The sequence below is a fragment of the Meleagris gallopavo genome, chromosome 2, assembly GCF_000146605.3.
Source record: "Meleagris gallopavo isolate NT-WF06-2002-E0010 breed Aviagen turkey brand Nicholas breeding stock chromosome 2, Turkey_5.1, whole genome shotgun sequence".
Taxonomy (NCBI): domain Eukaryota; kingdom Metazoa; phylum Chordata; class Aves; order Galliformes; family Phasianidae; genus Meleagris; species Meleagris gallopavo.
Genome location: NC_015012.2, coordinates 41,378,219 through 41,403,501, shown reverse-complemented (window position 1 = coordinate 41,403,501; position 25,283 = coordinate 41,378,219). Strand labels below are relative to the sequence as shown.

At 39.3% G+C, this 25,283-nt stretch overlaps 1 protein-coding gene and 1 long non-coding RNA gene across 9 annotated transcripts in view; one reads left to right on the top strand and one right to left on the bottom strand.

Annotated features, from left to right (window-relative positions):
- The first annotated feature begins 2,608 nt into the window (after window positions 1–2,608).
- Window positions 2,609–25,283, top strand: part of TCP10L2 (t-complex 10 like 2) — a 34,253-nt gene continuing 11,578 nt past the window's right edge. For 2 of the 8 annotated variants that reach the window (XM_019612856.1, XM_019612852.1), the window contains exons 1-12: window positions 2,612–2,991; window positions 3,810–4,107; window positions 6,566–6,662; window positions 7,672–7,917; window positions 8,492–8,587; window positions 10,351–10,426; window positions 10,710–10,815; window positions 12,279–13,647; window positions 14,762–14,873; window positions 18,751–18,904; window positions 20,111–20,326; window positions 22,126–22,272. In XM_019612856.1, coding sequence (XP_019468401.1) covers window positions 3,868–4,107; window positions 6,566–6,662; window positions 7,672–7,917; window positions 8,492–8,587; window positions 10,351–10,426; window positions 10,710–10,815; window positions 12,279–13,647; window positions 14,762–14,873; window positions 18,751–18,904; window positions 20,111–20,326; window positions 22,126–22,272 — 2,859 coding nt within the window. In that variant the 5' untranslated portion in view covers window positions 2,612–2,991; window positions 3,810–3,867. Of the gene's footprint in view, window positions 2,992–3,021; window positions 3,351–3,809; window positions 4,108–6,565; window positions 6,663–7,671; window positions 7,918–8,491; window positions 8,588–10,350; window positions 10,427–10,709; window positions 10,816–12,278; window positions 13,648–14,761; window positions 14,874–18,750; window positions 18,905–20,110; window positions 20,327–22,125; window positions 22,273–25,283 lie in introns of those variants that run through there. The other 6 variants (XM_010707074.3, XM_010707073.3, XM_019612857.1 and 3 more) reach the window with 6 other exon arrangements.
- LOC109366035 overlaps window positions 13,658–25,283 on the bottom strand; it is a 12,352-nt gene continuing 726 nt past the window's right edge. The window contains exons 2-3 of the long non-coding RNA XR_002112028.2: window positions 18,220–18,394; window positions 13,658–14,215 (exon numbers count right to left, since the gene is read on the bottom strand). This is a non-coding gene — a long non-coding RNA (uncharacterized LOC109366035). The remainder of the gene's footprint in view (window positions 14,216–18,219; window positions 18,395–25,283) is intronic.

Here is a 25,283-nt window from a genome sequence, read left to right as displayed (position 1 = left end):
TTACTCTGCAGACTGCTTTTCTTATGAGGCACAACAGCAGGTAATAAAAGAGGCAAAGAATCACAGAATCACCGAGGTTGGAAAAGACCTTCAAGATCATCCAGTCCAACCACCCACATATCACTAATAGTTCTCACTAAACCATGTCCCTCAACACAAAATCCAACCATTACTTGAACACCTCCAGGGTTGGTGACTCCACCACCTCCCTGGGCAGCCCATTCCAGTGCTTGACCACTCTTTCAGAAAAGTATGTGCTAGTATTTATCACATGTACCCATTTCAGAATTTCAAGTTTGCTTGCTGGGAGCAATTTGGTGACTAAAATCAGCAATGGGCAGCTTACAGTGGCTTAAATCTTGGCTTCCATAAGGAGGTGTGCATGGAGGCTGGTCTACAGTTTTTTCCGCATTCAACATTATCTACCGACAAGAGATTCTGCAGTCACCTTCCTCGCTTCATAAAATCCTTTGTGCCCTCCTGCATCCCCATTGTTTGTCAGAGGAGAAGAACAGGGTTGGGATGTCTGTATTGCTGCAGCCTGCATGAGCACTATGTGTTGTCAGCCTGTGTGGCTGACCACGTGTGTGTGTCCTGAATGTACGTATGTATGGTGAATACGTGCTCAGCCTTGCTACTGGCTGGGCACAAAGCCACAGCAGCTGTGCTCATATCCAGATTCAGCATACGCTGATGCCTTCACCTTGAATACTTGATTTGTTGTCTTAATCTAATGGTACAAAAGGCAGGATAACATTCTTTGAATGAATATAGCCATCTGGATCCATCCTTCTTGAAAAAAAGACCCAAAGATGCTAAAGGAATGTATGGGCTGCCCAAAGTGTAGACCTGGGGCTGGGACAGGGAAAAAGCCAAGGCCCTGAGCACCCCTTGGTGTGAAGCTGCCTGTTCAGCTGGACAGACACCAAGAGACTGGTGCCAAACTCAATGCCTTTTTCTCCTGCTACTTCTCCCTCTTTTTTTTGTTTTCTTTTTCTTTTTTTTTTCCCCCCTAATTTCATCCTTGTTTTCCCTTTCACCTGAGTTTCTGCTTAATCTGAGAGTCTGCATATGCGATGAGGGAAAAGGAGACTTAATATGAAAACTAAGTATGACAAGAATCTATCTGGAAACTCCAGTATTATTGATAGCTCTATTCCCCCAACCCTCAAACTCCTAGGTAGCTATTTTTGGAAATTATTCAATGTTTTGTAAAAGAAAAAATATTTTGTGTTAATGTGTACTTTTCATTATCTCAGGTCAAACATTTCCCAAAGCATGCAGAAGTTAACAGGAATTAACGGTGCTGCTTAAAAGAAAATTATCACCACTGATTTATGTCTCTCTGTCCTGTTCATCTGTATGCATCATGCCTATGGCTGTTGCTCCACTCTTGGTAAAAGAGTTAAAAAAATAAATAAATAAAAATAAAAAGAAACAGAAAAGAAAGAGAATTTCAAATAGTATCTTCAAAGAACAGGGCTTCCCCAGGGTACACCTGACAGCTCTCAAGGCTATCAGTCAAGTTAATTGGCTTCATTTGAGGTCTTCAGGCCTGAGTGCTTGTGGTTCACTTCCTAATTCTACATTTGGACTCCTCAGTGAAACTGTCAGGGCTTTTCAGTTAGATTTCAGTCTGCTTGCAGATAAAAATAGAGATTCTGCACAAACAATTAACCAGCCATTCATCAGCCTGTGGTGCTCTTCCCTTTTTGCTCCTGCTGGTTGCCAAGGTGCTCTGTGCCAACCTCACAGGGAGCAGCTGTTGACTGCTTTGGCCACATTTACTGAAGAATGACTTTGTTGCCTGGAGGAGAGGGAGGCTCCCAGTGGCTTTGTTTGAGCCATGCCTCCAGAAGACCCCTAGCAACAGGGCTGTAAACAAGTTGCTGTTTGCTTACTGGCAATCCCCAGCAATTAGAAAGCAAACATTGAAAAGGATCACAGTAGAGCAAGTTTTAGTGCTCTGTTTCTTATCTAAAGTCATCTACGAGCTGACTAGGTCATGTTAACTTTTATAAATAAATTTCTTACTTGTTTAACCTCATGCATCAAGGATATACTCCCCCACACACCTCCTGAGATTACAATATAATGAATGAAAATCAACTATGATGAGCAGTTACCAGACCTTCTGGGGATAAAATCTGATATTGTAAAGCTAGTCAGTCAGTGACTTCTTAATCAGTGCCCAGGTTTGCAAATCTTTTCCTTGCTAAGAGCATCAGAGGGACTTCCTCAACTCTCCACAATTCTTTAACAACATTCCACTAGTTGTAGAACTAGAAGCGAGATATATGAGGTTGGAGAGACTCTTGGAGAGCATGTCTTGTTTTCAGAGTCTGTCTTTCATAATTATCAGCTTACATTTGATCATTTATATTTTGGAGAAAGCATGACCAGTACATGAAAATTCCACACCCTTAGTGCAATACGTGACATCAGTAAGTCAGGGCACTAATGGCCTTAGTATCACCCCTCACTGATGAGAGTATTCTTCTAACAGCTTGCAGCTGCTTAACTGTTCAGCATTTGAACTCTGTATCCGAATAGCTTCAGTGACTGCACCTGTTTCCTTTCCCCCCCTAATTTTTCTTTTCTTTTTTTCTTTTTTCTCACTCCTCTTGTAGATTCATTCTGTTCAGTTCTCATTTTAGTGCTCAGGCAGCCTGAACTTAGTTGTTTTACATCTGTAGATTTCTAAAATGTTTCCAGTGGAACTGTAGATTACTCTAAAGGGAGTTGAAGCCTGCAAACATCATGTTTCCTAGCTACACAAGCTTGGTAGGCTGTGTATACATGATACATAAACCATTTACATTAATGTAGGATGAAGGCATTAAATCATTTTCTTGAGAATGAAGCCCTTGAAGAGTCCATATTTCTTACAGAGTGCGAGTAAATGATCTTGAATGCTCCCATAGCAGACAAGATAGGCAAGCTTACTAGCTTCAGCTGCTGAAGAAGACACACCTACCCCAATCTTATAAGGTAAGTAGCAAGTCTTTATCCTTTGTTCTACTGCTCTCACTCATACCAGCCGCACGGAAAATGGATATAAGCTGTATCAGCTTTATCTTTTTGAGATTAATATTCTTATAAGCAACTTAAACATCAGATAGCATTCTAATGAGGCTTCCTTCTCCCCTTTTCCTTCCCCAAACCCCCCCAGTGTTATTTGTGTTCTGTTGTTTTCCCCGTTATCCCCAATCCCCTTTTTTTTTCCTGTTGCCTTAGACATTGAGCTACTTTCTCTAAACTTACAGGCTGGAGATTTAGCTGAAAGACAAGGTCAAGAAACTTGGTGAATTCTTTTGCTGTTTCTGTTCTTATTGCAGTCGGAATCTTAGGTCTGTTCTTTTTTTCTTTTTTCTTTTTTCTTTTTTTTTTTTCCTGAGACCTTAGAATTAAATAGTGGGAAGGCAATAGCACTACTAATCCATTTTAGCTGATGGAAATATTGTGATTTTATAGTTTTCCATACTGCATGTATCCTAGCTGTGTTTTATGTGTGTATTTTTATATAAAAGCTGTTTCTTAAGTCAGAAGATACTTTGTATTCAGCCTGGTCTAAAAAATCAATCTCTTGAATTAAAGAAAATAAATTAAAAAAGCATCTGACTATGGGATTTACCATGTCATTATGACATGTTTGTTGTGATGGTTTTTGCTGCATATCCCTAAAATGGATTTCAGAAAGCAGGGCTCTTAAGGAAAAAGACCATATGTTACAGCAGACTGTAAATGATCTACAAGCATGGTATCATCTTCCAACAAAATAATTCAACAAAATAATTTTTTATCCTCAGCTTTGGTTGACAACACAAGTGACTCCTCCAGTAAGCAGCATCCACTTTTTATGGTAGTATGATGGTCAACAATAATGACTCAATAGATGACTTGGGCCATGACCAAGATTTTCTGCATGCAAGGCAATTATGTTATTTGGACAACTCTGATTTGCTTCCTCAGAAGTTGGTTTGCAGTGTAACTGAGACTGGAATTAATGATGCAGGTGGCACCCTAGAAACGTTGATTCCTCCTCTGCTCCCTGCCTCACAGCCTGGAATGAATCAGAGTGCTTCCACTGACAAAAACATGGAGCAGGTAAGTTTGCTTTAAGTAAACACTGAATTTATAATTGCATGCTTCTGATTTTTGCCGACCCTCTTCAGGAAGAAAGGGCTGCTAACGCTTCTCTCTCTCTGTAGGTAGGAGGCTGTACTGACTGGTGTTGGAAAGTAGATCATAATTCTGTGTCTGATTATGTTGCTTTAATGGATCCGTGCAATAATGTGCGTTTCCTATGAGACACTTTTCCCGTTGTTCCCCTTGTTGGATAGTTACTGTTGTCTCTCTCAATTTAGAAAAAAAGGTTGGATATTCTGGCCTCCCATGTAATGATTGTGAGGTGTATCCATATTTTTATTTCTCTTTCCATAAGTCCTCTTCCTGTCCTCCATCTATTTTTTTAATCTTTTTTCTTTTTCTGGCTCTTTTTCTTAGCTCTTGCAAAGAGATTGACAGGAGTAACCAGACTGTAACTCTTCCGATGAACGTTCCATGTGTTTCTTAGGAGATAATAAACAATACAGTGCCTTAGCTGCGTACTGTAAGGGAACTCTTCTGTTTCCAATCATTTACCTACTGAAGCTTTATCATAATTTTAACTTTTTATTTTTCTTTTTAATGATGTTGATGTCAAAATCAGAACTACTTGTGCTAACCAGGCTGCATCATATGTCTTGCTGTGAGTGTAATTCAATTCAGGGCTTCTTCTCTTCTTACTGATGGCATCACAGCTGTACAAAAGACAAGAGCTGGGAAAACTTTTTTGTTCTTCAATCATAATTCAGGAGATTTGCAGTTGGGCTGTGTTGAGGCAGTAGCTGCCTTCTTCTGTCTTCTTCTAATCTAACCTCCCTGTACATGAGGACGGCAGTCTGTGGTGTTGAGGCTGGCCTGCCATCCAGTTCCTTATTTCTCTTATGAAGAAGATGCTTATAAAACTAGTTAGGAGTCCTTATCATCTTCTCTTTAGACTAGGTCTCAGTCTAATGAATGTTTTTGGTACTCTGTCTATAGAGACAGGAAGCTTGCTAATCTTTTAAGGGTTTAAAAAAAAAAAAAAAAGGGCTGTAGCTGAAGATAACTTCTTGTGAGTCAAGGAGCTTGCTTAGTTTTTTCCAGGATAACATTAAATTTAATGAACAGTTGGGCATTGTTTGTTCTCTAGCCTCTGGCATTTGACTGTGAAGTATTGGAATAGTTCTTAAAGACTCTGGAAAATAAAGAGTGAATTTGTGACTTACTTTGTTATATTGTGCTTATCAAGTGATGCCAGATGGAACAGTTAAGAGTTTAAATTGTTCCTTCAGGCAAAGCCTTGGGAAACTCTCAGCATAGCAACAAGATTAGGGTAACTTTACACTGTGAGTTTCAGTTCTATAAAAGAGCGGGCACTTCATAATAAAAAAAAACGTAGGAAAAAGGCCCATATCTAGTATATGTTGGTGTCTAAGCAAAAGCAACAATCAACATGTAAGATCAATATAGACAATGGTACTATTTTATCTTCACACAACCTGAGTGTTGCAATTTCTGCTGACAATTCCCAAATTTTGGTGGGAATTTTCTGTGCTTAGTGCCTCTGAAAATCAGGCCTGAGTGACCAAACTAGCATTCCACAAACCTCTCAATTAACTGAATTGTTTATGATTTTAGTGTATTTTTAATGGGCACAGTGGAAAACTTGAAAGCAAATTCAACATTTGACTTGAGTTTCATGTATGTTTTGGTATTTTCTTTGATTCATGGGTTTCTTTCATTTTCGTTGTAAACTTGAGAAAAATTCCTAACATTTTGTTGCCATAGCTTTTTATTATTTCTATGTACCCTTCATAACATTTTATGTTGCCATAATCTTTTATTATTTCTATGTCTGTTCAACCATCTGTGTTTGTGAAAGAAAAGAGAAAAAAGTTTGGTCTTAAACTTGCTCTAAATTTCACATTTCCCATAATAAAAAAATGCCATTAGATAGCAAGGAATAGAAAATAAAAACAGGAGAGGATGCTGTTTAAGTTTTTCTTTCTCTGTGTGGTAAGTTAATTTGACTGACAGAATTTTGAAGCTTCTTTTCATCAACAGTTCTGGTAGTATCCTTTACCAAATAGTTCAGCAAGCCACTAAATGCTGGACCTGGACATGTTTTAAAGTTTTATAGAGGAAACTGGACCTGACAGATATCAACTGTCTTGATGCTATTGAGCTTATTGGTGCGAGACATGGATGCTTCCCTCTCATTCATGCTTTAGCTTCCAAGTGAAGGAAATCCTGGCACATAGACTAGAATAAAATGCTGGCTGATGTGAGGCTGAACACTGCCTGCACTGTATCAGTATCCGCTCTGAGTTGTGAGATGGCAAAAGCTTTTAAATGCAAATATCGACATGAAATATAATACACTATTTAAGAAATTCCTAAACCCAAAGGCCATTGATTCTTTCTGATTGAAAAACATTCCAAAATGTAGTCTTATACTGTCTCTTCATGATATTTTCAGACTGCAGGGCAGCAGGATGGAGCACTGAGGCTGCAGATGGAGCAGCTGCAGAGGCTGGTGGCTGAACAGCAGAAAATCATTGCGCTTTACAACCCAGGTACTTGGGGAATCCCTCCTGATGCTGCAGCAACCTTACCTGCCATTATTTGTACTCCAGCAGTGGAATGCAGCAGCTCTTTAAAGAAAGAGGAGGTCTTGTGGTTGTTTTCAGTAGCTTGGGGTTCTTCCTCTGGCAGTAAGGCTAAAATATTTATTTCTCCACATAGACTTATGCACAAACTGTAAACCCCAGAAAATGTTTGTTTTAATTTTTTACTTTTCATTACCAGGAAGTATATGAGGAGGAGTCTTATATGTTTAGTAACAGATCTCCCATATAGATTTCTTTTTGAAGTACAGACTTTGGACTTCTGGTCTCTGCCAGGATCTCCTCCTGCCCCCTTCCTTCACTGGCCTTTATCTGCAGGGCCTTTTCTCTCTCATCCCTCACTCCTCTCTACCAGCTGCTGTTGCACACTGGTTTTTCCCTTTCATAAATCTACTCTCTCAGAGGACACCCAGCATGACTCATGGCTCAGCTCTGGCAGTGGTGGGTCCCTTTGGAGCAGCTGGAGCTGCTCTGATCCGACACAGGGTAATGCTGGGCTCAAAACCTTGCCATGTAAGACCGATACAGGATTCTTTTCTGGAAGCAGTGAGGCTGGATCTGTGATCACTTTCCAGAACTATTTATATGCTTTCCACTTCTAATAAAACATGCAGCAAGGGCCACCTCAGAGATGCTCTGTGATACTTAAATCATACCTGCTAATGTGCTTAAGAAGACATTGGAGAAATGTGTTTTACTTGCTCAGGAGTACTTTGTAAATTCTCTCTAAGCATATTTCAGGTAATTTTGGGTATGTCTGATGTACAGCAAGCACTTTTACAATTGAAGTATATAACAAGAGCACAGTTTCATTATTTCACTCTGACAATACAAAACACCAGGGAGCATGAAAGCAACAGTGTTGTAGTGCAATACCAGCTTAGCAGAGACTTCCAGTTCAGCGCAAAGCAGCTGTCATAAACTTCTCTCATTTTCCTTCTCTGGTAATTATTTTTAGGTTTTTCTGTTTCTCCTGTGATACCTTCCCATCTAGTAGCCACGATGTCATCCCTTCCATGCTTTCCTGCTACTTTATCTCCTGCCCAGTTGCCACCCAAAAATTCTTCACAAGTTGAGAGCCCAGGATGCTTAGAGACCTCCCCATCAGCAGTGCCTTCTGCCCTGCAGAGCAGCTTCCCACCAGTGGTGCCAAACGAGAGCAGTTCAGAAATCTCAGGAGAGCACCTGCAGCTGTCAGATTCAGGTAGGTGAAAAGCACTGGAAACTTGAATATAAACATGCTGTGCAAATCTGAATTTCTGCCCTTCCTGGTGAAAACTTTTATTGCCAGGCAGAGGAAGGCCTGACTTTTATGGCAGTTTGTAACAAAGCTATTAAAGTGTTTTAAAATTTATTTTGGAAAATTTCTGAATCTCAGTGATCCTACTTCTGATACAAACAGAAATTGGGCCTTGTGGATATACATGGTCATTAAATTGGAAATGGTAAGGTAGAGTGAGGTATGGTGAGGGAGAGTGTAAGATATGCTTAAGGGAAGATGAATAAAACATAGGATATGGATATAGCATACAAAGGTGAGAAAAGTGCGTGAGAAACTAAGGCTTGAAGGTGTGGGAGCCCCAGTACATCAGTTTAACACCTGACTGGAAGCTTGTCAGTGCACTTGGCTTTGAAATGTCCTCCAGCTGATTGTGTGCTTGAGGATGGGGCTGAACAGAGCGGTGCTGACTGCTGTGATGAGGGTGGGTTTTTAATTCTGGAAACATGAACAGGGGTGCATCAGCAGCACATCTAATGTCTCTAATTTTTATTTAAAGGGATAAGCACAGAGCCATTGCTTCAGAGTACTGAGATCCCCACAAAACAGCTTTCCAGACAAGATGCTCAGGAAGAAATCAGAACAAAAAACAAAGGTGAATTATACAGCTGCCTGGATGCTTTTGTTCTTGCCTTGTACTGGGAAGAACTTGGGGGAAAATTGTAGTGCTGACGCACTTCTCTTGCTATACCATTCCCATTGCCACTTTTCTTGTAGATAAATAGATAGATAATCTAAAAGACTGGATAAAGCAGACCCTCACTGATGAGACTGTAAGGAGGAAGTGTGGATTCTGCATCACTTGCTGGAACTCACCTGCCATGATGTGCCACCTCCAGTTCTACTACATACTAGACTTGTAGAATCATAGAACCATAGAATTGCTCAGGCTGGAAAAGACCTTAAAGATAATTGAGCTCAACTACAACTTAACAGTACTTAACAACTTAACCCTAACTCTAGCAACCCTCTGCTAAATCATGTCCCTGAGCACCACATCCAAACAGTTTTTAAACACTTTCAGGGATGGTGACTCAACCACCTCCCCTGGGAGCCTATTCCAGTGCCTAACAACCCTTTCTGTAAAGAAGTTTTTTCTGATATCCAACCTAAACTTCCCCTGGCACAACTTAAGGCCATGTCCCCTTGTCCTGTCACCAGTGAGAAGAGACCAGCCCCGCTCTCACTGTAATCACCTTACAGATATTGGAAGAGAGCAATAAGGTCTCCCCTCAGCCTCCTTTTCCCCAAACGAAACAGCCTCAGTTTCTTCAGTTGCTAGGATCATCTAGTCCAACTATCAACCCATCACTACCATTCTCACCAACCATGTCCCTCAGTGTCACATCTGCCTTTTTCTAGAAAACCTTCAGGGATGGTGACTCCACTACCACCTTGGGCAGCCTGTGCCAGTGCAATTCTAGTCTATAGCAGGTGACTGAGTTGCAGAAATAACACTTCTTTATATGTCATCAGACTGAAGATATTTAGTATGTGGCCGAAAAAGCTGAGGGAAGAACATTAAAAACTTTTGTATCACCAATGTCAGTGCTCTACAGGAAATCACTTTCACTAAGTCACTGAAAAGAACAGGATTAGATGTTACCCCCTATGCTTCCTGAACTAGATTGAGTCATGAGACCTGATAGGGCATTACAAGCTTTTGTGTTGCAAGAGAGTGCGTTGCCAAGGCCTCCAGGGGCACTAGGTGTGTCAGTGTCAAAAAACAAGCTTTGTGCTTTCTGGCAACAGCAGTGGTGTTCTGTGTGAATAAGTCAATAAAGACATTTTCCTGAAATTGACAGACCAACTTGAGCTATAGAGCAAGTCTCAATTAGGTGACATTTAGATAAATGATTAAATGCAGTAGAAGCATTCTTTTGTAAGGAACGTAGCCTGTAAGCCTAAATGGAAAGATGGACAAACTTGCACGCTTCTGTGAAATAGAATGGAAAATGCCCAGTTAGAAGGTCTCTTGCCTATGAACATTGCTATTTAAAATGTTTAAAGAACTGACTTGTGAGTCAGCATGTTTTATAGATACAGAATTTCAGTGCTGTCCAGCGATGAGTCTCCAGTGTAATATTCTGCAGTGATCACATTAACTATGAATTACAAGTCTCTTGAGGCAAGGAGTACAAATCACCATTTCTTGTTTCATTATTCCCAGATGTTAGATTTGAGGATTAGTAGGTGTGGGTTTTTTTTTTCAAATTTAATTTAAAAATATTCTATGAAGTATTTTCAAAAGTCAAAACTTGCATAAATTGTTTTCATTGACCTTTTTCCTGCTGCTAAGATAACAGTCAGTTAAAAGAAAGGACTTTCCCTGAAGTTTTTTTGTTTTTTTTTTTTAAGAACAAACAGAACAAATGAAGGAGATTCCTCCATTTCCCTTCAGCACAAAGGTAGAGACTGGAAACCTAGGAAACAGGTAAGAAATGAATCTAATCAGTCAGTCAAACTACAAAGGCATGTTCTTGTTGATTGTAAAAATACTGTATAACACATACCAACTGACACCAGCCAAAAAAGTTCCTAAAAGGAAACAAAATTCATGTATACTTTTAACAGGATGTTTTAGAGTGGGTCTTCGGTGTCCAATAATACTATATCTTTTGCTAACATGTTTCATGTTGAAAAAGAAGAGAATAAGAACTACTGAACAGAAGATAGTTGGAGAATATTACAAATAAGTAATTTATTTCCTTGCCTAGGCCAATCACAGCAGAAATAGATACTAGACAGAAGACTTCTGAAAAATGTATTGACCAGCTTCAGGTAGACACTCAGTTGACAGAAAAACAGGAGCAGAAGCAGCAGGTACTGTGCCATTGGTGTTTTTACTTTGTTTTTGATGAGTTCTCTTGGACTTGGAGGTTGTATAGGTGCTATTTTGGCTCACTGTGTAGCAGCACGTTTTTCCACTGTTCTTTCATGTGATATTGGAAAACTTTTCAAAACCTCCCTTCCCCTCTCCCCCCAAAGAAAAAAAAAAAAAAAGGCCCCATCCCCACATTATTGGCGTATGAGCGGTTGCGTTGGACCTCTTATTACTCAGTCACAGTTCCTGCTATCTCCCACTGTATTCTGCTCTGCCCACATACTCTCTGGAACATAATTTTTGCCTGAGTCTCAGCTTACTTGCCCAGCTCAGCCAGACATCAAGGTTGATTCTGTTAGCTTCTTAATACTGATCATCTCCAAATTGTTTGCTTCTCAAAACTTTTCTGCTTTTTGCCTTTCACAAAGCCATATGAAGCTTTAGCAGACACAGTTTAAACAATCTCATTGATTCATAGCATATTTCTCACAAAATTAAAAGCAGGAATGACTATAGGTAGTGTGAAAGTGGCATTTGATGCAGAGATGAATGCCAGAAATTACCTTCTCCTTAAAGATTAAGACAAGTTTATGTGAAGGTCTGACTTTGCAATTTCAAGCCCTACAGATTTGTGAAAAGCTGTTCTACAAAGCTCAAAGTTTTTATTTACAGGGGAGACATATCTCCTGTTTTCATGTCCTCCTTTTGTTTTCTAGTCTAGATGATCTTTGAGGTCCCTTCTACCCCAAGCCATTCTGTGATTCTTTGATATCTCAAACACTAGCTTAGAAGCATCTCATAAGTTGTCTTGTCATTGTTTTCTGTGTTAATGGCTGGAAGTTGAGAAGATACTTTTTTCTTGTTGCTCTTTGTGCCAAATCTGACAATAGTTAATGCCCAGAGTTTTGAATCAGCTCAGAACTGGGTAATTGTTCTGTTAGAGGCTAGGTTAAGGCTTTTAACAGCCTTAACCTTAATACCAAATGCAATAAGGACTTCTTCAGTGGGAACCTTTGGGTGTCAGGCCCTGCATTATCTTAGGCATACAGAATTAGAAGGAAGGTGTATGTTTTATTACTCAGTAATTTTCTCTGTCTCATTGGGAAAATAACATTTTAAACTGATGCATTTATATATTTCTGCCACGTTGTACAAAACACTCAAACTGCCTTCAAAAACAAAGGTGAAAACTCTCATCTTTGACCATCCAAACACTTAGCGCTAAGTGTCTTAAGTTCTGACGCTCCTTAGGATTTAATGGAGGTGTCACACAATGACTCATCTTAAAAGTTCTCATACCTTTTATGTAGTCTGCAGACTGTTATTCATGAGCTCAGTTATCCATAGTCAGGTACTTTAAGAATTCTAGTGACTCAGCTTTTTCAATTAACATAAATACTTTTCTTTCTGATGAATGAATCTCAGATTATGATTGTCGTTATTTTTGCTGTTTTTTTTTCAGAGCAAGGCAAAAGGAACACCTCGGAAGACTTTTCTAAAGCGAAAAGAAGGTACTATAAGGGTCAAAAAAACTAAACAGAAGCCTTTAAAAGAAGTGAGCAAGCATTCCAGAACTGATGTGGAGCACTGGAGTCTTTTCTCCCAGCCTGGACAAATGGATGCAGGGATACTGCAGCCAAGGGAATATCCTCATGTAAATCTGCAGATCAGCAGCTCCATGCATATGGGTACACATGGAAAAAAAGCAAATTGTGCTTTAGCTGAGAAGGGAATTAAGGCTCAGACTTACTGTGAAGTGAAAGTACAGGAGCAAAGTGCAGAAGAAAAAGTAGTGATTAAAAGAGATAAAGATGCTTTTGGCTCACCTCATATGAAGTGGACTGAAATCCTGAACTCATGTCCTGAAACAACAGAAATGAACCTACAGTTAGGTGGGGAAAGTGAAACTAATCACAGGGATTCTGTAAAGCAAGCTGATAGAACTGATGAAAGACTTGTGGAGGGTATCCTGCAAATAGACCTAGGTAGAGCAAATCAGCTTCTACAGGGTGAGCTCAGAGAGGAAGAAAAAAGCCCTTTAGAAGTCCTGCAAAAGTGTTCTACACTTCAGGATATAGAATCAGAATGCATGAGGAAAGCAGAGTGGAGTGCAGTCCCTGCATTCATACAGGGCCAGAAGCATGTGCAGGTATGCCCACAAGTACTTGTTTCAGGAAGCCAGAGCCCAGAAAGCAAAGGACAAATCCACACTGGTTTTAAGAAGATCAATGATAAGATCATAAAAATTACTTGTAATTCGCTTGAGGCTATGGAGCAAGAAAGCTCATCCCAGCAGGAATGGCAAAGGAAGGGGACAGCTGCCATGACATGGCATGTTGCATCTTCATCCCACGAGTCAGGCTGCTTATCGTCCAACAGTGATGATGACCCCAAATCTCACTGCAGTCAATATCCCTCCCAGCATGGGCCTCAGGTAGCAGATCATTCTGACAGACATTTGGATCTCTCTGAAAATGATTATGCTAGTGATGAGCCCAGTGAAGCTGAACACATCTCCATGAAAAAGAACATCAGTTCCTCCTCAAGAAAACAAGATATTCTAGCACTCTCAAGACAGCAAAGTCTCTCCCTCAGCACAAGCAGCAGTGATTCCAGCACTGGAGCTGTCAAGCTGAAAGGGAGCAAGGCTCACTCATCTCTTCAGCATTCTGCATTTCATCTCACAAAATCCAAAAGGAGAGAGGATGAACCTGAATCAAAGGCCAGGCATGTTACAAGCCTTGATCTGCCATCCTCAGCAGTGGTTTTTAGGATTAAAGGAGCCCCTTCAGTGAAGCAATCACAGAATAAACTGCCTACAAATGCGTTAGGTAAGAGCTACCTAAGTTTTTGTTTCCATTTCTTTTCAATATGGAAATTAAATTTCTCTTACTTTGACTGATTCTGTTTATGCTCCCTAGGTATAAGCTCACCTCTGTTGGTATTTCTCAGTCAGAAATTGTTAAAAACAGAAAGGAAGGGAAAAAATACCTGCAAGGCCTTAGTTATGCTTGACTCTATGTCACTGGCCATTTTTTCTAATTGTGTTGCTAAGAGATGCAGTTTCATGTACAGACTTTTCACCCCATGAGACTGGTGGATGTTTCAGTCAGTCCCTGGAATCAGTGCTAGAGTTTCTGGTAGCATATATTCACCCCCTTGACTCTTGGCAGTGAGAAGTTCTTGTTTTCTATTTATCCTCCTCAGAGACAATGTGAGATACAACAGGCTGGGCAAAATAATTTCTCACAATTGCTTATTTTATTCCTCAGACACAGAGAGCCCAGTATTAGTAGAAGATTATGTTTTCCTATGAACATCTTCTCTCAGTTTGTCCCAGATAGTGTCACACTTCTTCAGCCAGAAATCCTCCTCTTTTTTGGCTTGGTTATCTTACTTCTGGAAAAGAAATGGTATCCTGCTGAGAAAGGATTTAGACCTTTTTATTAAATTGGTTCTTACTCTTTTTTTTCTCAGCTTCCAGTGTAGGACTTTACCTCCTTCAGGCTAACTCCTCATCTCAAACATACTTGCTGTCTCTCCCCTTTATTTTTTTCTTAGGGTGATTCAAAACCTGTTGTCCTTCCTGCAGCAATCACTGCGGCAGGAATACTTATTCCTGACAGCTCTTAATTACTCTGTCCCAGATTGCTAAGCTGTTCCAAAAAGAGCATCAAGGACTGTGTAAAAGCTACATTCAAAATAAAGTTGAATTATCACTTGACAACCATATTCACAGTAAGGAATTCAGCTGCTGACACTGATATATCCCCCAAATCCATTTCAGTTATCATGACCTGCAGGGCTTGGACCGCACTACTAAGAACTATATTGGAGTCTGAATACTTCTGTAATTATTCTCTGATAAGTTAATTCTGTTTGACAGATTCATCAGTAAAATTTACTGCAGTTATGCAGCCAGTGCTAATGTAGATGTCTTTGTAGAAGAAACCCAGAACATCCTTTCCAGAGGATTAGAAACTGATGTATATCATGGAGGAACCCTTTCACTGACTAGAGCTGAAGAAGAACAGGACAAAGCAATGCATTTTCTCAGGTAAGTCTATATACACAAGGAACTGATTTGAGCGTGTACTGAAGCCACTGCTTCCATGAGCAAGCTTAAAATCAGGTTGCTAAATCCATAATTAGCAACTTTGTCTGATACAACATAATTAGCTAGCTTTGTCTGAATGGCATTTATATTGTCCCCGAGAACTGAAACACTTACCTGGATGTGTAGATAAAAAGTAAGGTGCCTAACCAAAGGGGCCAACTCTGATAACTGTGGTACAGTTTGGGTCTTAAAGCTGAGTAATGCCAAATGTTTTGTGTAAATTGCTGAACATCTTCAGATTACACTGAAATCTGTAAGAATCAGGATAATTCATTATATGGGATTAGGCATCTGATGGAGTAAAGGATAAACTTTCCTTGTTGCGTTCACATCAGCGTACCTTGTGTTTCCAGTTATCATAAGTGACCATGTGACCAACAGTATAATAATTTCAGAAACACTTATCTTCTGAACAGAATTGCACTCACAACTGCAACTAGTTAGAGGTAATACAAATGCCTGTAATAAAAATTTAGTAAGCTTACTGTCAAATCAAATATCAAATATATACTTTTTTTAATGCGAGGAAGCCTGCCAGAAGTTGCTGGGTGCTATCTACCATAAATACAGAAGTGATTCTTTCCCTTTTCACTTTACTGGTTCTGAACCACTGCTAAGAAAGAATAACTTATTGATTTTTATTTTAATAGATAATGCAAACTAAGAGTGAGGGAGCTGGACTTGTTCAGCCTGGAGAAAAGAAGGCTGCGGGGTGACCTCATTGCAGCCTTTCAGTACCTAAAGGGAGCCTACAGACAGGAGGGGAATCAACTCTTTGAAAGGGTAGATAACTGCAGGACAAGGGGAAATGTTTTTAAGTTGAGGGAGAGAAGATTTAGGTTGGATGTCAGGGGGAAGTTCTTCACAGAGAGAGTGGTGAGGTGCTGGAACAGGCTGCCCAGAGAGGTTGTGGATGCCCCATCCCTAGAGGTGTTCAAGGCCAGGTTGGATGGGGCCCTGGGTAGCCTGGTCTAATATTAAATGGGAGGTTGGTGGCCCTGCCTGTAGCAGGGGAGTTGGAGATTCATGATCCCTGAGGTCCCTTCCAATCCTGGCCGTTCTGTGACTCTGTGAAATTATTTTTCACATCTGCTTGCCCAATCCTCTTGATTTCAAAGACCGTGGGATTAGTGCCAAATGGTATTTTCTTTTTGTCAGTTTGTTTGATTTCTTTTTATAGGTATCTTCCAGCAAAATGCTTTCAGTGCCTTAACAATGGATGACTTTAATAAAGATCTTTCTAGTTTGTGATCTTGCAAACAGCTTGGGTGATCTCCAGCTGGAAGCTGTGATATGTGCTTCAGATGTGAATATCTGTGGGATTTGGTAGTTAATAAAGCTACTCATGAAATTAGGTGCTGCTTTTCCCTTTACTGGTATAAATTTGGGCTGTGGAGTGACGCACAGGTGCTGAATTACTGCAGTGCAGGTTTGTCTACCTGCTGACAGTGCTGCATCACAGATGACGTGACTTTCATTTTCTTTAAAAACAGTGAAGATTTTCAAAAGAGCTTTCACTAGATTTATTCATGTCATTAGCCATAGTAACCCCTTATACGTCCACACAAATATTTATCCAAATATACATGCCTAGCATAATGTGTGCATCATTTCATTTTTCTAATTTATGAGTTAAAACTAATTGTGAAAGGCAGCTTATCTTCCTTGGCTGTGTTTCCCTATGCAGATTTATGCAGTCTGCTTTGTTATTTTCAAACCAGGAAGTAGCACAAGGTGGCAGCTACATCCAAAGCACATTACTTAGGCCATTTTGGTGACTTACTATGTTGGAAGCCACGAAAACCCTTTTGAGAGCAACGTGACATGCCTGGACCTGCCTAGTCCATCCATTCTTTTGTTTCAAAGTGCTTTGTTTTTGAGCCTTTGCAGACACAAATAATATAGACAAGAAAGTGAAAATGGTTGGAGTGTAGCTTGTGGTGCGTATCTAGTGCCTGGGGGAGACTGGAACACAGCCTGTGGCTCCACTGCTGAGGGAGATGCTGCTGACTCTTAGTATCTGTCAGAGAGTTCAGTAGTGATCTTTTTTCTTGGGAAAGCCTTGCTGCATGTTTACTTTTTGCCTCACAGTCAGCTTGCTGCTATGTGCCTCAGGCAGAGGTATGCCTGGGATTCATGCAAGGTTTAGAGTTGACACAAAGTACTTAGCTTTTCTAATATTTTACATCTCTGCACCTAGCTTTTCGTTTATAGCTGGGATGTGAACAGACTGTCAGAGGCTCCAAAGAAGTACTGTGTGTGCTCCAGGTTCTTTGATTATTACTTTTTTCAAGGCCAGGGGCTGTTTTATAGCCTTGAGCCAAAGGGACACGGCACAACACTTTTGTACAGCTAACCTGTTTTAGAGACTGGGGAGCTGCAACCAAGCTGCCTAATAGGCCTGATCCCTGTCCTGCACTGAACTCCAAACTTTGCCCAGCGTTGCCTTGTGCAGCGTGGGGTGGAGACTCATGGTCATGCTAGTAATATGGCCCTGTGAGCAACTGTACACTTGGGCTGATGCTCCAGCTCTGTTAATTTTATTTGTACAGATGCAACTCATCAACAGTTCTGAAGAGGTTAATATCAGCTGAGATTTTGGAGGGAGTAGCTAGTTGGCTTCTGTTTTGAAGAAACTTAAGAGAGTACTTGTCAGTGGAAGATGTTCCCTGTATATTTTCCATCTTGCTTTTGTTTTTGTATGTTGTATTTCAGGGCAGCTGGTCTGGATTTGGAGCAGAGGTAAGCTATGCATAATTAAGCAGGGGCTACCGATTTAACCAGGATAATGAAAAAAGTATTAATACTTCAATTGAACATTGAGAATTTTTTTTGCATGCATTTAATGAGAATATTAGACTGGCTTATTTAAGTAAGAAAACTGAAGAAAAAAAAAGTAATAAATTGTTAAGAGCAACAGGATATGGGGAGCTCATTTGCCTCTTACTGTTATTGTGAGCTTTCATATTTTGCTGTCAAATAGCTAAACTCCGTTATGGAGAGGAAAACATGAGGTCATGGCTGCATCCTGTAGTTATCAAGTAATAGAGATAGTCAGACGGCTGTAAGTCATGAAGTGAACTGAAGCAAGAAACTAACAAATAATTTAATATCAAATTGAAATTGATCTAGGCACCTGGATCCTGGTTGTACAAATAATGCTCTACAGCTTTTGTAAAGTTTTTAAGCACGCTTCCTGACCACTCATGCCTTGGTACATTGGATATGAAGGCAAAATGCCGTCTTAGTGATGGCCTCTCATATTTGGCTCCTGTAATTTACTCACCTATAAGTAATATACTCAGCCCCTTTCATGCAGGTCCATGGCTGTTCTCATTATGGGGATGACCAAGCAGCTAGAAATACTGCTCAGTTTCCAGCCTTGCATGATGAGGTGCCTCACAGGTGTGGTGCTAGGAACAGGCTGTGCCTTCTGCAAGTCTGCCTTAATGTAGCTTTCCCTGTACACAGCAAATGTGACTATGAGTCTCTAAGTTCATTGTGTTTAGATTATCAGAAAATTTTAATTAAATTAATTAATTATTAATTAAATGAATAAAAGTACTTCCATCTGCCCAATAGAATAAATTTTGCAACTGGTCTTGTACAAGTGCTCCAAGTGATGCGTGAGTTCTCCAACCTCTGTTTTGAGAAGTGCTAATCACTTATTGCCACTCTCAGCAGTATAGTATATCTGCGACATGCCCAAGCCCCTCAAAATTCTTGTCCAGAGAAAGCACGTCTAGAGACAGTCCTTTGTTATAGCCTTTATGCCAACCTAATACTTCTTTTTTTTTTTTTTTTTTAACCTTCTCAGCAGAATACGAATGGACCAACTCAAAACTGTCAGGGACCAGGAGCTGACTCATCCATTGCAATACAACAGAGAGCAAACTGACACAAAGGTGCATAGCAAGTTCAAAGGAACAGCTAGAGTCACTGGAGAAAGTGTGAAATCAGAGGAAATACAAGTAAGCTGTAAAATAAATATGCTGTTCTCTTCAGTGAACATTCTTGTTTTTAGGTATCATGTGGACCTGAGTCCTTTCATTTGTACTGCTTATTGAAGATGGCTGTGTGTACAATGAAAATTTTCGTGTTAAAAAACATCACTTTGATTTGTGTTTTAAATGTACAACTTGCTCTCTTTACATAAGAAAAAAGAATAAATTGAAGAACTGTTCCTTCTGTTTTGTACAGAAGCATGAGGGGGGCCCCCATGTTCTTTGTACATCTTTGTACTGGCTTTCCCATATCTAAGTTGAGTCTTGAAACATTTCTATCTCCTGTCATAGTGTGCTTTACAACTTCTTGACATCAAGTGTTGTTATTTCAGTGGCCGTTATTCTGCATTGTTATCCCTGACCTGGGAAGTAGTTTGTTGGTTTTTTGTTTTTTTTTTGTAAACTGTCCTGACCTTTGGCTTTGTGGTACTTTGGTGCTATCTAGTTGGATATGTAACAAACTAAGTCTGTATAATCACACTGCACAGATACACAAGTGAAGGGAAAGTCAAAAAGAAGGAATGTACATGACAGTTGATTACAGAGCAAATTGCACATTTCTGGCTAAACTCTACTGATGTTGCAGCTGCAGTATCCAGCAGGAATGCTCCCAAAGGAAGAGGACTCAGTGTTGGAAGCACCATGGATGATGGAATGAGAAGGGAACAGGAGAAAATAATGGAAATGTATAGCAAGAGGTCCTCATCAAAATGTAACAAATGCCATTAATTCACTTCCTTGAACTCAGATAAAAATGTCTTTGCAATCCCCTGGTGTCTGTAAGGACCATCTAGCTAATCACACTACATGAAGTTCTGATGAATTGCCACTTTTTGCCATTAAAACATACCATGTGTCCTTTTAATGGTGTGGGTTTTTCTGTTTGTTTTTTTTGTTTGTTTTGGGCTTTGGTTTGGTTTGGTTTGTTTTTTGTTGTTTTTTTTTGCATTATTCGTTTGCATCTCCTGATCTTCCTTTACAAGAATGTCTCGCCTCCTGGTAAGATTATAGGTGCTTGTAATATTTTTATTATTACTTCAAATGTGTATATTGTAGGAATTCAAGCAAGACAAAGAGCTCCATAGTACCTTTTGTGAGTGTAAAGTTGGCATGCCTAGTCCAGAGCAGGCAATGACATGACACTTATTTTTTATTTTTTTTTTCTTCTTATAGATGTTAAAGCAACAGATTACAGGACTGCAGGAGGAGTTCAGGAGAAATGAGTCCTGCTGGCATGCAGCCTATGGCAAGCTAAGAGACCAGGTTGAGATGCTGACTAGGCAGAACGTGGAGCTTCGAGATGAGCTCAGAGGTTCAGAAGAGAAGAGGCTGAAAGCAGAAAGAAAAACAGGAACGGTGAATCTCGTTGACAGAAAATCAGAGACACCGGTACTGTAAGACTTTGTGTTTAATACTGCCTGAATAATTTAGGCTTAGTTTTTCTTTTTCCTGAATACTTTCACTCCATTCCTGCCCTGCTCAGACTGAAGGAGAGAAATATCAGGTCTACACTAAGCCATGTTTAAATATATTCCTTGAGTGGTCCTCTTCTATTTAACATTAGTTATCCAAGAGATAAGTACCTCTACAAGGGGGTTTAACCAGCCTGTCTCTGACAGCTACGCAGGGGCAGATGGTGCCTGTCTCCCTCCACTAACTACAGAGTCAGTCCAGGTTACAGATTTGCACTGGCCCAATTAAGCCAATTAAAGTCTCCTGAAATTAACTCTGGTCTTCGTGTATGTCATTGACCTTTTTAACAGAACAGCTCTTTAGCCAGATGCAGGCTGTTTTCTGGCAATAAATATAGTGAGACCTTTAAATAAACCTCATTTCAGTTCTTATTTAGTACAGGAAAATTTCAGGGAAGAAAACAGTGGCCTCCCTTACAAAAGCATAGATTGAACCCCTGATGAACAGGAGTTTAATCGTAAAGAGGTTTAATCATAGTTGAACAGGATCTATTGTTCTTTTTTATTAATGTCCAATTTGTTTAATTTACTTGCAGGGTTACTTGTTACTTTACTATGTAATTGAGTACCTTCGTTAAAGGGAGATAAAGGAAGGGAGAATTCCATTACTCCCTTCTTACACAGGAGACAGCAAGTTTAAGGGGAAATTAAATGATTCAGACCAGAAATCAAAAGACAGAGATCTGGTTTGAGTGGGTCATTTCATCTTTCTACGTAATCAAGGGAGAAAAATGTGTGTGTTTAAAGAGGGATTCATTTCATCATATGTGAACTGAGGTGACTGGAACAGATAATTATCTTCCAGATGGTGCAGTCTGGTGAGATGAATTTTATTTATCCATAGAGAGCCTACACCTAGGAGAAAAACAAATCAAGCCTTTTATTCCTAGGTATTTCTCTAATGTGTAGATATAATTTCTAGTAATGCCTTTTTAACATAAGTCAGATACCCCAATTAACCAGTCCCTTGCTTCCTGGACTGAAGAAGTTTTGGTCTCTCTTTTTATTTGATTTCAATGTACTAATTCATGAGATTTTTCATCTAATACTGATATTTTCCATTTGAAAATGCCTTTTCATGTTATGTTTCAGTTTGTTTTTTAATTTTCCCAAACATATACATTAGTGTATAATTCATTCTTTTATAAACTATGAAGTTCAGAAAGAAGAAATTAGTCACACGCAGGATGATTAAAAAATGTAAAAAAGCAAGAATAACAAGAAGCCAATTGGCATCTGTTGCAGGTGACATTATTTCTGTTGCTCTGGAACATATGATGCTATGGAATTACTGCTCAAACCTGTGAAAATTTTTGTTGTGTGATAATATAGTTTGTTTTGTGATGCTGATAAAGATATTAGGATGCTATGGGCAAGGACTGTCATAGCTGATGCTGCTGAGTCTCAAGCCCTAGCAGAACAAGGTGTGGAATTTCATTCATGGTATTTATATACGTAGCTTTTAAATATCAATCCTGAGCTATGCTAGTCCTGGTGTTTTCATAGTGGGAGACTAATACCCTGTGTTGGCATTTCTTTATGAAGGAAAACCTGAAGTTACTTACTGCTGAAGTGTTGCATGGTAGTGGCTATCACTGCACTTAGATTACTTCATTTTTGTTAAAAACAGAAAGCCTCATAGCTTAGAGAATTGCTTGATTCTTCTAGCTGTGACTTGAACTAAAAATTATGTATGTATAACATATTCTTCGTTAGGTTGCAGAAGCTATCCTGCGAGAGACAGCATCTTCGTCCACGCAAGAAGAGAGATCATGGAGAGAGAAGCACAAGAGCTGTATCACCTCTCATGTGGGGCCAAAGGCAGCTTTGCAGAAACACTACTTCAGAGATATTAATAGCAAAGTATGGGTTCCTACTGCCTTTTGCCTGATCAATGGTAAAATCACTTAACTTGCCACAGCTTGTAAAAAACTAACTCAGTATGTCAAGTGAAAGTCTTTTCTCTCTCTTGTGTCTCTAACAGCTCGTCCACAGCCAGTTTACAACACTGTCAAACACATCTCATCATTTAGAATATATAGATACCTAAATATTTCACTGTTATGCTTTTTTCTTTTTTATTGTTTTGCTTTTTTTCTTGCTTTGTATTTCTTGTTCCTTATTGTGAGCATACTGCTTATTACAAATCCTCCTTTTTCTTTTTGTTAGTGTTTAGCTGAAATCTGTGCTTTGTTCAAATGTAGTGTCTCTGAAAATACTTGTATCTATTGGAAATTAATCTCTTGCTTCCACTGAGTAGAGCAAAAATGAGTTCAGATTAGCCAATGTACTGCTCTCTCTGCCTGATTAGGGACTGAAATGAAATTTAAAACTTTTCAGGTGAGAAGAGAGGCAACTATTCATTGATAATGACAATGTATGGCTTGAAAGTCACTAGGCAGTGGATTTATTGAATCATGAGACAATTTCTAAACTGAATGTGCTTAAGAGAGCAGCATCAACCATGTCTGAAATAGTAACTTCAAGTAGGAAGCAGATATTTTCAGCCTTTAAGGCTGAATGTATTTCTAAATAATATATGCTATTCGTAAGTTAGAAGCTGGAAAGTTTAACTGTAGGAAATTATTTTATTTGTTCTATGTTAGTTTTGGATCTCCTCAGTCATTTCTGTAGCTGGGATTTCACAATTGCTTAGTGCTTCAATTGGCAGAGTTATAAACAAGCCCAGTAATGTGGGATAAACTATTTGCAGTTCAGGTGAGCTGTAAGGACAAAAAGCTTTGGTAGCTTATCTTGGAAACTTTCACAGTATGAAACAGTATGTCTCATCTGAATGTCTCAAGTGCTCTTGCCAAATGAGGTAAAACCAGAAATATTTATTTTACACAGGGACTCCTTGTGATTTATTGAGTTTGTTTTCCCCCTGTGGCATGCAGCCATGCACAAACAAACGAACAAAAAAAAAATCGGGGGACTTCAGCAACACTTCTGAGAAGGGGGATGTTGAGGACAGCAGACTTCTGGGCTTCTTGTTATCTGGGCTTTATTCATCCAGCCAGTATTGGATCCAATCCAACTGGAATCTGTCACAAGCATGAGCTAGACTGGTGGGCATACTGCCCAGATGTCCTGGGTGAACTCTAAAGTGTCTGACAGAAACATGTGTTCTTTATCTGATCTCATGGCAGAGGAAGGCCATGCAGTGAACAGAGTGGATGCTGGTGATTTGAATCTAGAATTGAAGGCTCAGGGAAAAGGAACATAAAACAGAAGCACAGAATCAGTGGTGTAGTGATAGATGTGAAAATGGTGACTCACTTGTGTTTCTTTGAGCTGTCTTATTAGCAGATGAAAGTTTGAAATGATTTTGTGACTCTGGACATCTCTAAATTTTGGATGTAAAGCAAAATCTCATGCTGTTTTTCTGTCCAGAGTTGAGATACTGTGCATGGGAGAAATAAATCAAAGTGAAGGGATCATCTTGTGTAACAGAAGCAGAAATACATGTCACAGAGACATGTGGTAAGCTTTATAAGATATTTCACATAAAGCCAGCTAGGAATGGTGAGTTTCCTCAGCTGTAACCAAGAAGGCATAACAATACCTAATATACAATTTATTTCTGTCACAGCTAATAGACTTTGAGGATATGTACAAGAATGCCTGGGGAGCAAATTAAGTAATGACTGGTACAGGTTAAAGAATCAGGAGGACATGATTTTACACAGAAAAAAAAAATTGAGAGATATGCCACTTGCTCTACATGTATGAAAAAGGTGTATTCCGTTGCCCTATAATTCTTTTATTAACGATAAATCCTTTTTTACTGTAATGTGGTCTAGTTGGTGAAAAAATGGCCACTTCAAGCTGTGAGACAAGATAAGCATCTATTTTATCTGCATATCATAAAAGATTCTTTCAGAATGTGGCTTGTGCCCCAAATAGTTAATAATTTATATTATCTCCAAACAAGCTAATTTCTGAATGCATTAGAAATTGGGAGGAAACAAGTTGCCAGTTTCCTGCCAGACATGCAGTTCTCGATAAATTTTACTGATTACTAAGAAAGATATCATTCATTTGCACAAGGGAGAGTTCTATGAGAAGACATACTGACACAGCTTTTAAAAAGTTGCTGTTGGAAAAGTTTCAATCAAGGTCTAATGTGCATACTTCCTCTCTTACTACATGGACTTTGCTGTGTAATTTTGCAGTGGATTTTGATAAGCTCTAAACATGTTATTTCCTTGTCCATGAATATTATTCCTGAGAACTGACTAATTATGAAGCAGGGAATTATGACTTTTGAGAATATGTAGACAGTATTTGTAGACAGCATTTGAATTTTCATTGCTTTATTCATGAAGATTTGTTGTTTTTTCCCAAGTTTTTTTGATCCATTCGTATGGGAAAGTAAACCCTATGATGTAGGATCTGTAGGACTGAAAGAAACCTCAGGAGACCACCAGGTCCCTCCTTTAACCAACAGCAGGATCAGTGTCACTGATGGTTGTTTAATCTCCCACCAGCTCCCACAAGATCCAAAATGAGCTGGCATCTTCTGCTACCTACTGGTATCTATGTGTTCCCAATGAAGAAAAGTAAAACTATTTGTTCAGATAACTTGAGAACTTATGAAAGTGTTTGAATTGAGGGAATCTTTATCAAGAAATTAATCATTCATTATCATCTCAAATACTGAGTAATTGGATCTCTTGAAAAGTTTAGACTTAAATTGCAGCAGCTGCTTGGGCTAGGGCATTTGCTATGATTCATGAAATGATCTTTGAATGACATACATTTTTATGCTAAAAAGACCACAGACAACTCAGCCTATACTGATTTCCCTGATATTTTTTTCTTTAAAAATGGTTATGTTAGTGTATAAGTTAAAAATTGTAATCTATGCTATG